The sequence below is a fragment of the Egretta garzetta genome, unplaced genomic scaffold (genome assembly GCF_000687185.1).
Source record: "Egretta garzetta isolate BGI_Z169 unplaced genomic scaffold, ASM68718v1 scaffold256, whole genome shotgun sequence".
Classification (NCBI taxonomy): domain Eukaryota; kingdom Metazoa; phylum Chordata; class Aves; order Pelecaniformes; family Ardeidae; genus Egretta; species Egretta garzetta.
Genome location: NW_009260073.1, coordinates 1,228,386 through 1,244,450, shown reverse-complemented (window position 1 = coordinate 1,244,450; position 16,065 = coordinate 1,228,386). Strand labels below are relative to the sequence as shown.

The 16,065-nt window shown below is 40.2% G+C and overlaps 1 protein-coding gene across 1 annotated transcript in view; it reads left to right on the top strand.

Annotated features, from left to right (window-relative positions):
- GRXCR1 (glutaredoxin and cysteine rich domain containing 1) overlaps window positions 1–14,179 on the top strand; it is a 41,558-nt gene extending 27,379 nt beyond the window's left edge. The window contains 3 exon segments of the mRNA XM_009641248.2: window positions 2,842–3,081; window positions 10,522–10,587; window positions 14,000–14,179. Coding sequence (XP_009639543.2) covers window positions 2,842–3,081; window positions 10,522–10,587; window positions 14,000–14,179 — 486 coding nt within the window.
- Window positions 14,180–16,065: the final 1,886 nt, after the last annotated feature.

The window sequence follows — 16,065 nt, the reverse complement described above, 5'->3', positions numbered from 1 at the left end:
TCCATGAGCTTCAGGTTTCAATGAGAATCCCACTTATAGGAAGTGTAAGAAATTTGTCAATGTAATTTGCTCCAAATCTTTTTGTTTGTTCATCTATCCAACTTCCACAGCCCGAGTAAAGTTTTGTCATGGCCATTAACAAGAGAGCTACCTTTTCTTTAACTTCAGCTAAAATTTTATATGCATTTGTGAGTTATACCAGATGATTCTAATCTGAAGTTCGTCATGCAAAATTGTAAAAGTTCTTTTTCTAAAATGGCACTCTATTCATTTGTTTACATGGCTTGTCATTTATTATGTTTTTGCCACAGTTCCAACCTAGGAAGGAAAAGCACAGCATTCAAACATTATTCTGCTGATCTACTTCCAGAGAGTATGTTACTCACTAAATATTAGAGGCTGTACCCTTTGCATTGGGTAGCAAAATAGAAATTAGCATAAATCCTCTTTAAGAAAAACCCTGTAAATCTCTCTAACTGTCTTGACTCCTATTTTATAATTACCAGTGTGGTTCGAGACAGGTGACAGGAAAGATTTTCTCTGGTATGATAAAGTCCTGCCAAGGACAAGTTCTGTGCATTTGAAGCACAGAAAACAATGTGTTTGCTAAAATTTCCCTAAGAATTATTTAGTCAATGCCCTTGATACTTCTTTTCAGGGCAAACAAGGGCATTTGTTCATTGCCACATTAGGAAAAAATAAAGAAATAAACATAAAAGTGACTCTGCACACCCACCTTCCACTCGATACCTTTCCAGATCACTTTACCACTGTCCATTTTTCCGTGTCTTCAGTATGCTGTAGGGACAACACAGCCCTGATGCTTCTCTAGATAAGGACTGTCTGCACCTATTTTGCCAGCCTCTGGTGTCTGGGGACAAACAGCATTAGAGATCAGAGCTATGAAGGAACAAGAACTTCCATCCCGTTGAATAGTTTTCTACTTCAAAACCTATTTTCATTCCAAAGAGGAGAAAACAACAAGTATGTGAAATTCTCTTTTGAAGGAATATTTCAAGAACTCCTTTCAGTTACTTCTGAAAAGGCTGAACTGCTCTTCCTTCCAGCAACCCATGCATGGTTACTAGAATACTTGGCAGCATTCATGTATATTACTTGTCTTTTAATTAGAGGACAAGCAAATCCTTGCACTTGGAATATGTGAACAATATGCTGGAGACGAGTCAATGCTGCAGGAGCAGAATAACAGCTTTTTCAACCTAGAAAGCAGGCTGGAGAAAGGTAGCCTGTTCTTAAAATTGGATTTCTGACATCCGTTCAAAGAGAAGCAAATACTGACCTATCACAACATGTTTCCTTCCCAGAACGGGAGACAGAAAAACGATAAATTGCATAAGTCTGCCATTGCACTTCCAGTGATCTAGAAGTGATCTGTAAAACCCAGGTGTTTTTCCTAAGAACTCTTCGCCATACATTGAACCTTGTAAACACCTTTCTAAGCAGTATATGATTATTATTTTTTTTTTAATTTACCTAGTAAGATAAATCATGACTTTGTTATTTGGCAAAATCTGCAATGGCACCTACCCAATGTTACAACTTTGTCTTTAAATTTATTACGTGACATAGTTCAAAAATTATCTATTGGCCGATAAAGGTTCATTCTCCACAGATTGCTACAGTGCATTGCAGGTATCTTTACTTATTATTTTCTAACTTGTGGTTTTACTCCTGGAACACTGCTGAAATATTTAAATATCATTTGCTGAATATAATGGATAATTCAAAAAGCTTGGAAATGCCTTACCACCTTGTAAATAAGCTAGGATTTTAGCTATTTATCTGAACATGATATCTTTGTTTAGAGCAATAATTCTCAGGCTTTTTGAAAATGTACCACTTTCTTTTCAACAACTGTAGTGTTTACCCTCCCTAGTGGTTTTAAACCCAGAAAGGAAAGATGCAGCATAAACTTTTACGTATGAAGAAGTGGGGTAAAAAGTCAAATCCGAATTGTAGAATGAAACTTATTACAGCCAAGATAACTGCCTTCCCTCACTGCAGTGGGCTTTGAATTGGGTACTGAAGACACACAAAAAGAAATTTTTTATTGTTGATTGGATGTTAGAGTGACCTGGCGTGGATCCTCCCTAAACATTACAGATACATCTGTCCCCTCTGCAGTTATAATCTAGTTCAGCGTGGAGGGACATAAAGTATTCCAAGTTAGTGTTGGTTTATGGATGTGATGGAGCTAGCTTAGGCTCTTGTCCATGCTTAAAGCAGGCTGTCATCAACAACACTTGAGCTAGCAAGTTTAGACTTAGTCTGGGTACTAGCCGACTGCATTTGTGCAAACAAACATGAGTCACTGTTATAGCAGAATCAGATATCTCTAAAAATGGTGGTGACAGGAGAGTCCTGCATCCACGTCATTATTGCAGCTTTGAAGAATTTGTGCTTTAATAGATGAGAGGCGATTAACTCACGGCATTGTATTTTACTGCTTGGGGAAGGACAGGTGACTCTGTGTACAGGACAACAGCAAAAGGGTGATGATTTATTCACATTGGAAGTCCACCAGCATCTAAAATACATCTGTTTCTTGAAAATGTTGGGCTTGATGCACCATCTCCAAAGCTTTCAAAAGAAGGTAAAGTTGCACCTTATTTAGATAAATGGTTTAAGTTCACTTAAGTTGGTGATTGCAAGAACTTAATTCCTCCCCTTCCATCTTTACATTTGAAAAAAATAGAATGTTGGATTATGTCTTCAAGATGATTTTTTTTTTCGCTTAAATCGTATTTTAAATAAAATTACTCAATAGTTGGAAGCTACTAACACCTTATTTAATGTAATAGGAACTATTTTTTTTTCCAGGTATCAACAGTGCTAGAGTTTGGCCGCATAGTAATTTATACTACCAGCCTTCGTGTGGTGAGAACCACTTTTGAAAGATGCGAACTGGTTAGAAAGATCTTTCAAAATCACAGAGTTAAATTTGAAGAAAAAAACATTGCTCTGAACAGTGATTATGGAAAAGAACTAGATGAAAGATGCAGGAGGGTCTGTGAAGTTCCCTCACTCCCCGTTGTGTTTATCGATGGCCATTATCTTGGGGTAAGTAATGCCTGAGCCTTTTTTTTTTATTATTATTCTGCAGTCTGGAAGAACACGTGAAAATCTTGATGAATGAGAGGCAGGGTTTTTAGAAAATTGTTTTTAATACTGGAACGATGGGAACAATCAAAGACAGAGATCCCGTTGTGGTATGTGCTGCACAGGTCCACATTGATAGGTACGATCTGAAGATGCAAAAGATAACTGGGGAGAGGCTATCAAGAGGGAAATAAGATGCAGTAATACAATCTACGCTATCCCACGTTTCTTAAAAAATAGCTTATCTTTGTAGTTGAAACCATGAAAATCTAGAGAACTGGATTTTTTTTTTTCCTCGTGGGAACCTGTATGTATGATTGACCCAGGAAGATGAACACACATAGCATAAACCTGTCATTTAGTAATGTTTGTGTTGAATATGAAACTAACAGCTTGCAGTGTCACACCTTAAACATGCACTGAATTTTTTTATGCTGTAGTCTGTATCAGGCACCGGTAATCAACTGAACATTGTTTTAGGTACAGAATTAGATTTAAATTTAATAATTTTAGAAAAGTCTAGCGGTAAAAGAGAGAGAAAAACAGCCCAACTCTGCCTTGTGCAAGACATAAACTCCAAATGGAAAATTATATCCAAATTTGTACTCTGGTGCGCTGGGTCTAAAAGCCCACTGATATTTGAAATCACCTTTTTTATTAAGGCTAGCCTGTACTTTTGAAATGTATTTCTCAGAAACTGAAAAAAGTCAGAGTGTAAAAGGAAAAGATTCTGGAAAATGGCACAAAGAAAACAGCTTGAGAGCTCAGAGAAGGTATTTGTCTTGAGCAGGAAAGAACCAGCAATTAGCACCAACAGCGAGACTGTGATTTGGGAAGGCAAACTATATTTACGCACAGTGGGGTTATTGTGTTCTTATTGCTTAACGCTTTCGTTTTCACAAAACACTTAAGTAATAAAATGAAATGTAATCCACAATCAGGCATAATTGATACTGAGCCTGTATAACACTCAAACACCCTTTCTCCCTGTCCCCTTCCTAGCTCGTGGTGTGCTCTGCTCGAGGCGGGCTCCCCCGAGCACTCTAGCAAATGCATTTGCTGGCACAGGGCTCGGCAGGCCACTGCAGCGACTGCAAAAGCACCTGTATGCAGGATAATAGCAGGCAGTGATTTTGACTTCCTAGTAGAGGATGCTTTTATCCAGAACCTGAGTCGGAGAGTTCTTCAGCCAGCCAGGAACAGCAGTGCTTCATTCAAAAGCAGCTTCAGATTCAACAGGATTCAGACTAAGATTTGCTCCCCTAATTATCACATTAAAAATAAAAGTAGTGAGTTATGAGTCCAAGAAAATCTCAGTCCATGTGTGATTAATTTGCCAAAAGAATTCAGTTAAAATACCGAAATGGATTGAATAAATTATTTGCTCAGCTCTAGATGAAGCCTGGTTACAGTCCTTTTGGCATGATGGATGGTCCATTAATTCACTGCTGCTGTGGTTTTTTTTTTTACAAGATCATGGGAAACTTTCAACAGAGGAGCAACAGTGTAACAAGCAATAGAATCTCATTTAAACTATTTAAGTATTGAAGGAGATATTTTGAGGAGGTATAGAAGGGAAGGCAAGTGAATGAGGAAGCTGTCTGGGGGAGAGACAAATCTAGCTGTCCAGCTACCTGCTGACAGGTACTCAGCAGGTTTTACCTCCTGTAGGTAAAAAAATGAAGAAAGAATTCGGTGTTCTGGTCTACAGACATTTATTACAGCATGGCAATGCCACTGACATTGTTTAACCCAAGGGAAAAAAAAAAAAAAAAAGTATTGATCTGCTAAAAAACAGGACAAAATCAGACTTTGTGTGTGTGTTTTCTTTTTTTCTTTTTTTTATTAAATTGATGAGGCACACTGTGGTTAAATGGAGCAGACTTCAGCTCCAGAAGAGGATGAAAGTCATTCCACATAATAGCAAAGTTATTTGTGGAGAATCTGCTTCGCAGGCAGGGAGCAGTACAGGAGATGCCTGCTCTGCTCACGGGGAGCATCATGGGCGGCCAGGACAGTGGCAGCCCTTTGCTCACCAATGTGGGTGCCCCTCACCCACGCTCACAGACAGGTTTTCTGCCCTCCACTGCTCTCTGCTAGTTATCATCACACCGGGGAGCACTGCTGCTTGGGGGCTGTCGCTACAGAACGACTCTCTAGTGTGCTTTAGATGAGATGAACCAGGATGGGAAAACCAAGTTCAAGGTGAGCAGAGCTCAGACAGCCACTGGCAGGGCGATGGGAAGGGACAGCCCCAGGGGGAACATGTCACTCATGCTGGCAAGGGACCTGTGTCCACACGCTCTGGTAAATGTATTTTATTGCAGTTTTTATTTCTTTGTCTTAATATGGCTTCATAAGGGAGGCTGGCATTCATTCATTTAGGAAGTGAAATAAGTGGTGGGGGGAGGCACTTTGCATATCGAGGTCTGGTGCGGAAGGAATCCCCCCCCCCCGCCCTGCCCCCCCAGCAGCTACGTCAATGCCTGGTGGATTTGGCACCTTAAGAAGAAAAATGCATCAGTGACTCCAAGGGCAGTAAGTTGTCTGGAACCTGTGCTGGGCTTGTGTTTCATTAAAATACAATTGAGAGCTAATTACAGATTTTGGTCTCATTGGTAACAGTGGATATTTCTATAATGCCTGCTATAATAATTATCTTCTGATATGCAAATACAACACAGAAATCCAGAAGCCTGGTATGTCAGAAAATTAATCATGCAATATTTTTTTTTTCTCTCTCTGTTTCTGTCTCTCTTTTTAAAATTTTTGAATATTTATTTCCTGGCAAATCCCTCCCTGAAACAGTTTTGAAAGGGGATGGGATTATTTTTTAATGAGATAAATGTAACAAAAGCAGGAGAACACAGCATATGTGCATCTGATAGAGTATACGGTACCCAAGCCATTCGGAAGCAGGGACAAGGTTGTTAGAGCACTGCAGGCTGCGTGGATAAATCTTCAGGGCGCTGTGGAATTTGTCATTGCCTGCACAGGGGAAGCAAAACAAAACAGCGTCTTGGGCAGAAGCAAGAGAAAAATCTTATTTAGCCCCTGTCAAGTCAAGTCCTGCGTGCTGCAGTACAGCAGGTTTTTTAATCTTCTCATTTTACCAGGACTGAATCATTGTACTTCTTGACACACACTACCTAAATATCAGTCTGTCAGGAAATTGCAGGTTCTTTCTGCAGCGTGCTCTTTACCAGCTGATCTAATCCCTCCTTTTCACCTGCGGCTGTCTCCATCTGAAATGGAATTATGCCATCTGCTGGGACACCAAAGCAGTATAAAAAATGACTTCCAAAAACCAGAAAGCAACACAGGAAAAAAAAAAAATAAAGGAGCATTAATTTACTCTTACAAAGATACCCAGGAGTGTTAGAGGTTATATAAAGACCCACTCTGCTGGAAAAGGAATGCACATGAAAAAAGGCAAATAGAGTAAATTTCAGTAAACATGTTAGGACACTGCACAGTTTTAAAATTAATTTTATTTTTCACTTTAAATATGTGGCTGAATTCAGTATTCACCTGCCATATAAACCTACCTGAATCTTTTTCAAATATGTGAATTTAATATTTTTTTTTCCTGAAGAAACTGTTTCCTATTTCCTTTTTCTAGCTGTAATGAATCCACAATGGCATGAGATTTACAGTAAAATTATTTTATTTGACTCATAGGTTATGATTACTGCCTAAGAATGAGGAGGCTAAATTTGTAATTGACTTTTAGAAAATATCTCTGTGACATCTTTTTTGTCATGCAAGTAGCACTGGTTGCCTTTTTGCTGCTTTGCAGTGGCGATATATGATTAGTAGCTCTCAATTGCCTCCATGTTTTGTTACATACATTCTCCTGGCGTTCACTTGATGGGGTGGATATGAACGGCTCTGTGGCAGTGAACCTGTGATGTAATCATTGTATCAAGTCACCTGGCATTTCCCCACTTGCTTCTTCCGTTTTGGAGTTTAACGTTTCAGGGTCAGCAGGGTTTAATTAATCTAATAGCTCTTTGCATATCAAATCCAACATTTCTGGTGCGGGTACTATAGTGCTGGGTCAATTTTCCCAGGTTATGGGCAGGGTTCCAAGCATTTAATCACACTCCATGTGTGTCTGCTGCTTGGGGGGCATCTCGTTGTGAGAGGCATAGTGTTATAGGCTGAAAACTCCGTGAGCTTTGGGCAACAACAGAGGTATATCCAGTCTATCTCCTCACTAAGCCACAGTGAAAAAACCGTGGCAGGTCCAGTAAGGGTAAGGCGTGTGATTACACTCTGCTGCCTTAGCAAGAGGCCTCTCCCGTAAACTTAGCAAAAGTCTGTTTTTAAGGAGATAGGGAGGCAACTTATCTGCACAGCAAATGTGTCTGCAGGAGAGATGTTGCAAAGCCATGCTAATTTTTCTCGGCACATAAGGAAGCATGTGGCGGAGAGGCTGCTTCCGAAAATCAGCAGGTATTCCGCTACAGCCAGATGCAGAGCCATATACCTACGGGTATCACTTGATGAAGAATTGCTTTGTGAAAATTGTAATGGGCTACATCCAAGATAGGCGAGCAACAGACTGGTTTAGTGACAGGACAGAGCTAGGGCAGTAGAAAATTGAATGAACCTTGGATTTATCCTAGTTCTGCAATTAGTGGGACAGTACTTGAATTATGATGCTAATTTCTGGGCATTCTCAAGAGAAAATTGGGAAAATATTTTGAAGAATAGAAGAGGTCTTGAAAACCTGTTGAGTGATTTAGCCAAGTCTGTGGCATTTCCTTGCCAAAAGAAGGGCAAAGACCTGACCACAGCTCCTGGGCTCCTCCACCATGGTAAAGAGCTACTGAAGTCAGTAGATAAAAGATTTACAGGCAGGTGCTTTGAAGTTTAACTGGTTAACAAAACTGAAAACTCACTTCTCCCTGCTGCTTCTGTAAAGGTTATGGCCACCGTCCCTCGTGCTCCTTAGGTGAGTCTAAGGAGGGACACGCTCTTCAACCTTTCACATGCCTTTGTGGGTAACTGTGGACTGAGTATGCTCTAGGAAGAGAAAGAAAAACATCACTTTCTGGTCAGAAAGCAGCTATTGGACTTATTTAACAGCTGTTTTAATTACTCTACTAATTACAGACTCTGTGTGTTAAGATTCATGGATCCAAAGGGAAGGTTAATCTCTTCAAAGTATCTTTCATTCAAATTTCACTTGAGGCAGCTGTTAATCAGAAAAGACATGCTAAAACACTTAAAAACATTGATAGCCATTCGGACATTGGGTTTTTAGTTTTAAAACCATAGTAATGAGGCTTTCCACTTTGAAAGTAACACAGCTGGCTGACTGAGTGTCATGTGAAATATAAATCCTTTAGAATATGAATCTGTAATGGGAAACCTGTCAGACTTTTAATTACCCTGCTGCAAAAGCCAGTCAGCATTATCGTACAGCATTAACATGGAGCAGAAGTCACAGGAATGCTTTTGCCAACTGAGATCCTTTCCTAAAGGGGGGAGAATTGGGGCTTGCCTGGCTTAGGGAATTTGCAGTCCTGCAATTACATCAATAAAGCTGCAAATCCTTAATGTCTCTGCATCCGATGGGCTGTACAAGCTTTGTCTTAAGCCGCTGTAGTGTATTTGGGCTCTGAGCTAACCCTCTGGGGGCCGCCTTGGCAAGCCCTCGCTTTGTTGTGCCAGTCCCTCCTATTGCCCGTTCTTGTGAAAGCAGAGAAAGCTGAGAGGGCAAGCGTGAAAGGGGGCCGATGGACTGCTAAAAGCTGCTCTGCTGGGGACACAGGGAGCCGGATGCATATGTTAAAGCTGGTATACTCTGTGCCCGTGGTCTATAACAGATTTCAATAAAAGAGTCAGCGCAAGTAAGGGTAACTGATCTGAGTCTCCTGTCACTGCTGTGACTAACCACAACTAATTACCTTGGAGGTACTTCTTTAAAAAAAAATCTCTTTGGAAGTGCAGCACTGTAAGAGTAGTATTCACTGCAAAAGTGACACACATCCACTAAAATACTAATATTTTGCTTTTTAACTAAACGAAAATCATCAAACATAGAGTCAAAAGCGCTTCGTTTTTGTACAAAGCCAGAGCAAAAAGACTTTGCGTGGGGAAACTGACCTTAGCAGGGGGACATACAAAAGCCTTTGCAACGTTTTGGTGGCCCTTAGTTGGCTTTTGGCTACACACTTGTACCCTCTGCAGTCCTCAGCTAAGCACTGCGAACAGTTGGACACTAGCATGTACATAACTAGCCCATATGTGTTTCCTGTGCTCCCCAGCAGCCTTTCCTGTACCTCCCAGTAACAGGGAGAGCAGTGCTGGTGGTGAGCTGGGGCTGAGAGCCCCTGTGACTGACTGTGGGCAGCTCAAAGTAATGGCCAGTCTCAGCCCTGTGCTAGCATCCCACCACACCTCCCAGCTCATGCTGGAAGGAAATCCAAAGGTGAAATTCAACAGCCTAGGCATGCAGGGACTAGCAAACTGGGGCATCGCGACGGCATGAACCCGCCACCCAGTCTAGATGTGTCCAATCACCCTTAGCAGCGAGTAAGAGCTGTGCAGTTACCTCTGTCTGTGCCGCAGTTTCTTCAACTTTTCTCAGTTTCTTGTGACCCACTGATGAAAAGTGTCTGTAGGTGTTTGGTAATATTTAGTATTCAGTGACTGTGGTTACATAAGTGAAGTGTAAGCATTCAAATGTGGCCCTCTAATTAGAAGAAAAGGGGAAAAAAAAGTTTTACATCATCTTTGACACTTTCATTTTGCCTGCAATAATCTTTTAGCATTTACTTTCAGAACGAAGAAAGAAAAACCACTTCAGTACTGCCTCGGTTCAGATCACAGAACCCCTCAGAGGCCTGATGTACTCAGACTAAATTATTATTATTCATTGTTGTGTCTGACTTTAATGTTGTTACAGTATTTTCATTACCCTTTTTCTCCTTGTGTTATACATTAGGCATATTATGTCTTAATTCAATGCTCAACTGCCAGAATATTTGAAATACAATTTCTTCCTCTCATTTTGCTGCATTCTCTCATGTGTTGTATATTTATATAATTGTAATTTTTGACACAGTAACTAGACATATTTTTTATTCTGTCAGGAAGCACACCCTGTAAAATAAAGTGAACACAACCAGAATTTCCAAGCTGTGTCACCTTTTACAAAAAGGCAATGTGATACAACACTTGGTGACGAACCACAGGCACTTCTATCAGAACTGTGGTTAGATTCTCCTCTCCTTCTAACTTTCCTAAGGTTGACCTAATTACAAAATACTTAATGTGAGTCAAATTTGTCCTCAGCCTGTTTAAATTTTCAAGACCACATCTTCTGATCATCTCTGTTTTTTCATGCTAAACTGGCTGACCTTTTTCTCTTCTTCTTCTTACTAATAGGGTGCTGAGAAAATTTTGCTAATGAATGAATCTGGGGAACTGCAGGATCTCTTAACCAAAATTGAGGTAATTGTATTTCTGCAAATAAATATAAGGAACGTACATTGAATATTTGTAATTGAGAAGATTATTTTTTACCAGTTCCTTTCCTTCTGTTGAAAACTGGTGATCCCAAATGTTTTTTTTTGTTTGTTTTTCTCTTTGAATGGATGATATCATAGTATCATAGTTTGAGAAAATGTGAATGGCAATAACATCAAACCAAAAAGCCCCCCTCTATTTTCTGTTGGTTTTGCCACAGAAGGAAAAGCAGGTCATTTTCCCTTTCCCATAACTTTTGACATCATCTTTGGTATTTAACCTTCACCATGCCCTGGAGGAGTCAGGCCTCCTGTGTGGATGCTGCGCCAGTTCTCTGTGTACCGCAGTGAACACCTTGGGAACCTGCACACCTGCAGTCTGGCCAGGCCTAAAGCTGGACATCAACAAAATCTGGACAAATGCTGGAAGTTTCCAATTGCACCAGTTCTCACACATTTCAGATTACAGGTTATCATACCTTTCTCCAGCTCTCAGTTTGCTGTGTCTGTTGAAGTTCTCTGGGGCAAGTTTGCCTTTTATTGTGAACAGTTGATGGACGCTCCCTGAGGACACTCGAAGTGTGGGTCTGCTCCCACAGCTTTGTGGTAAGCTAGGATGTCTACTGGTCATCACTTTTCTGCTGGTCTTGTGCTACTGGCTGCTCAAGGCATTTTCTATTTTCCTTTGGATAACCTGCATCGAAGAACATTTTGGGGAGATGTGTGTCAAAGCGTCTGGGTTATATGGATAGCTGTGTCCTTAGAAAAGAAACGTATTGCTATTAATTATCTTATTATTTTGAAATCAGCCCTAACCAAATTAAGATAACACATAAACTTCAGAAGCCTGTAACATCAACATTAAAAATAGATAATGAGGGTATGATATTTATAAAAAACACTGATGAAAGAGCAAAAGAAAGATACATCTAGTTGGTTTAGCCCCCAGGTTTTTCTTTCTGCATTTAGTCAAACTACAGCATCTGTTTTCCTAACATGCTTTCAGTAACTCTTTGTACACCATACATCTTTTGAGTTTATCACACGAGTACCTCTGTGCGTGAAGTGTGCTAGTTTCTTGCAGCCAGTCTCCTCCCTGAACTCCTCCAAAAGTTCTAGTCAGCCTGAGCCCAAGGGTTATTCACCTCTGGCTCATTCAGGAGGTGGATTTAATACTACCCAGTAAATCGTGAACTGCCTCATCCCTTTGCGGTGCAGGTGGTACCTTCTGCATTTGTTTGGCCTGTTCCTTAACCCAACACAAGCCTCCTTGCCTCATGACTCAGTGCATAAAATGCAGAAGAACCCGCTGGCCATGTTGAACCATTTGAATAGCTAACCAGAAACTATTAAACAAATATATAGAGATGATTAAAGCATGCAGCACTCTTGTTATCTGACTAGAAAGGTTAGCTAATACAGCTCCTTAACATTTTTCATTTTTCCTGCTTTGGGGGGTCCTATAATGTTATTATCTAGCTCAATGGGTGTCCTAATCTTGGGACAGAAAGTACATGTAAAGAGAAACAATGCCAGACTCCAGCAGACCAAGGTAACTGCTTACTGTAAACAAACACTGCTTCAAACACATTGTTGCCTGGTGGGTTTTGGGGTTTTTTTTGTATTGCAAAGATAGCTTTGCTACAATTGCAAGGGGCAGTCAGGTTTCTGCATTACCAAAGATGCAGAAAGTGGTTACACAAAACGTCATACATTCAGGAAGGAAATGGCCATTGTTCAAGGAACTGAGCTAAAGCGATTTTGCATTTGTTTTTTATTCGCTCTCTTAATTACATGGAAAGATAAGATATTTACATACCTAACAAACAATAATGAATGTAAAGATTTAAAGTGTTGAGATTATTTGCAATAATTTCCAATGAGGTAAGCTGCCATCATAAATTATGAAAGATGTGGACACACCTGAGATAAAAAGAATGCTCATTTTACATTACATACTTCCAAATATTGTCCCTGGAGAAATTAATAGTAATAGGAGTTGTTTTCCCAGTGGCAAAGAATGGTGAGTTTATGAGCTACAGAACAAAAAGAAAAAGTGCCTTTTTTGCATGTTCGTCTGAGTTGTCAATAGATGAGTGCTATTATTAATGGCTTTGCAGAAATCTCTTCTGTTTTCTTGTTGAAGCTACAAGAAGGACTACGTTATCTGTACATATTTTAGTATACTCTGGTAATAATTTGTGACTAATTTTTTTAGTGATGCATAATTCCTCAGACCAACACCAGCAGAAATTTTATTGATTACTGTTCTTCCTTTGTAAATAAATCTGTAAAGCCCTTATTCAGCAGCGCAATGTTAAAGCCTTGTATCTGTGCTATGGTAAGTACCCAACGTGGTGCACCTTTCATTTCTTTGATATAGAACTTTAAGGCAGTCATTAAACAAATTACAAACATTTTCACCAAGTGAAACTTAAAAACGTTTTTGAAATTTCTTCCTGTGTTCTCCATTGTCTTTAATAAAAAAAAAAAAAAAGTAAAGTTATTGTTTTACTCAGGAATTTAGGGCAATTGAGGAAGCCCAAGCCTTGCTTGCAGCAATTTTCTCCAGGTATAACTGTTGAATATCGATGATATTTCTCTTTTTGCACTTAAAGTTTCAGCATTCTACATCCTTAAATTTGAATAGGCCACTTATTTCCTCAAGCACTACTTGTCAGAAGCTATGAATTGCTTTTTGATATGATCAACTTTAACTGTAATAGGAACAACATGTTCAGCACAAGCACGCAAATGTTAAGTCATAATATCTTAACACACAGCATGGAAAATATGATGCCAACATAAACTGCCTGGAGTTTAGATTCAATCAATTGCAATACCTCCTAGAATTGATCTAGACCTAAAGCTACATCAGATTAATGTATGCAAGCTGTCATTTAACTTGTTATTTTGGCAAGTATAAACACAGGCTACTAAATTTTTTTTCACAGAAAGGGTTGACAAGCATTGGAAGGGGCTGCCCAGGGAAGTGGTCGAGTCCCCACCCCTGGAGGTATTTAAAAGATGTGTAGACAAGGTGCTTAGGGACATGGTTTAGTGGTGGACTTGGCAGTGTTAGGTTAACAGTTGGACTTGATGATCTTAAAGGTCTTTTCCAACCTAAACAATTCTATGATTCTGTGATTTTAAGATATAACATGACTGATGAACCTGCAGTGAGCCTCTGTGACCATTGCATGTGGATCTGACCAAAGGAAAAGGCAGACATAATGGTCTTCTCCCATGGTGGTATATTTTGGGATGGGGCAGTGGATATTGCTCAAGATGGGAACCAGAATGTGTATTCTCAGCTGTCCTGGAGCCCCCATTTTCCTAGAATTTATGGTGGTTGATGAGGTAACATTTTTGTCTTTCTCACTTTCTTCTTTGAGCAGAGAGTCCAGCACCCTCAGGAGTGCCCCTCTTGCGGGGGCTTTGGTTTCCTGCCGTGCTCAGCGTGCCATGGGAGCAAGATGTCTGTGTTTCGGAATTGCTTTACGGACTCATTCAAAGCCCTCAAATGTACCGCTTGCAATGAGAATGGGCTACAGCGCTGCAGGAGCTGTGCGGGCTAAGAACGGCATCTCCACATGTACAAACTGATTTTATGGTACTCCACCAGTTTGTAATATGATTTTTTAAAATTTAATGTGTTTATCCAATTCAGTCAATAAAAATTCATTTGTAGTATACTTCTGGTTTGATCATTGGAAACATTTAAACTCAGGTCACTGGCCGTAACATGAACTCTGAAATATATTTTTCTACATTCTTTATAGAGATATTTTTAGCCTGCAAAACTTACTGTGTTATCAACCCTTTGGATGTGACGTCTTCCCTTCTTTTCTCGGGGATCATCAGCAATAACATGTGTTTCTGCTCACAGAGTTCTGAGTCATGCCCCCAAGATTACGTGAGAATGAAACTCAACCTTGAGATTATTGAGTAGCTGCAGTTTAAAAAAAATTAGTGAGAATAAACATTTTGTGATGTGGACTAGCCCAAGACTATGCCGCTTAGCACATCCCTGAAAATCCCGAATTCTGGCCTGAATTCTAAGTGGCAACAGAGGAACAGAAACATTTCTTAAAAGTTCCATGAATCAGCTTTCTCTTTTAGGACTGCTTTGTGTTCAGTACTAAATTCATGTTGTTAGACAAAGTTACATAAACATTTAACATCACAGATGTTGATAACCACTGTTGTACTCAGAGCTTTCTCATCCTCCATATCACTGTAGATCTCACAGTGATCAAGTGAGAACACCAGATAGCTTTATAAATTACATAGAAAGTCAGTGTTAGATGAGACTTCTGCTTTTTCAGCTTAGTAACTGTTATGGTTCAAGGGCTAGCCTGGTGTGAGTGCTTTAGGGCCACTGGTCTATGCCCAGACAACTCCAGCACTGTAGATACCTCTGTGATTTTTGGTGGGTTTCCCCAACACAAGCACAAGAGACTTAGTCAGTGGTTACTCTGAATGGCCTGTGGGCTCTCCACATTGGATATACTCCAGTTTGAAAATGTGTTAGCATTCATGCACTACCACAGAGTACTTTTTAACAGGGTACTTTAGTGGGCCACTTCCTTCTGCTTACGCTGACATTGCACAGCTTCCTTCTGCTGCTGCTCTCAGTCTGTACTGGCACCAGCAATACAGAGGTTTAAGAGCTTGTTGAAATTGGTATTGGCTAGAAAAGGCTTCCATGGTCGGCATTTCATCCTGCCCAAACTGCTTTAGCAAGTGTTAAGCCATGTCACTTTTTGCTTGTTGCCTCGTTCCTTGTAAAGCTGTGCTGGTTGGGGTTTGGGTAAGCACAGGTGGCTCTGCTGGAGGCTGCTTACTCTGGTGGGGTCCCCATTTCCCTTCCCTCTTCCCATACAACCTTGCTTAATTTGTCTGTGATGGGAACCTCTGCTTTCCTTTCAGTGTTTTGGGCACTGCACAGCTGTGGTATGAAGCGGGATAGCTACAGCTGTACAAAGCATGGCCTGCGAAAAAGCCCCTTCTGGTAACATGTGTGTTTCCTGATGCCTTATTTCCCTCACTTGAATCAACAGAAAACAAGCTTTCTTCCCCTCCCTTCCACTTGCTATATTTAGAAGTGGTAGCTGGTGCTGAAGAGTTGGATAAGTTGGGCTAATCTATCTTCTTGAACATTGGAATCTAAAGGACTTTATGCATATTTTATGAGCTATTGAATGCACAGGCTTGAACGTGCTTGTAAGATCCTTCTGCTCCTATAGTTTCTACAGTGAGGCTCAGAGGGATCGTCTGGATCTTCTGCATAACATGAGAGAGATTAAATTTTCTACAGAGGCCATCTGCAATGCTTAGCAGCACCCCAGATAGATACAAAACTGAATTGCAGATGTGCTTAGCTTATTACTGTATGGGTAAGAAGAAAAAAAAAGAAAACACAGTTCCCTTCTTTTATTTAATACTGTCATGTAACCTCTAT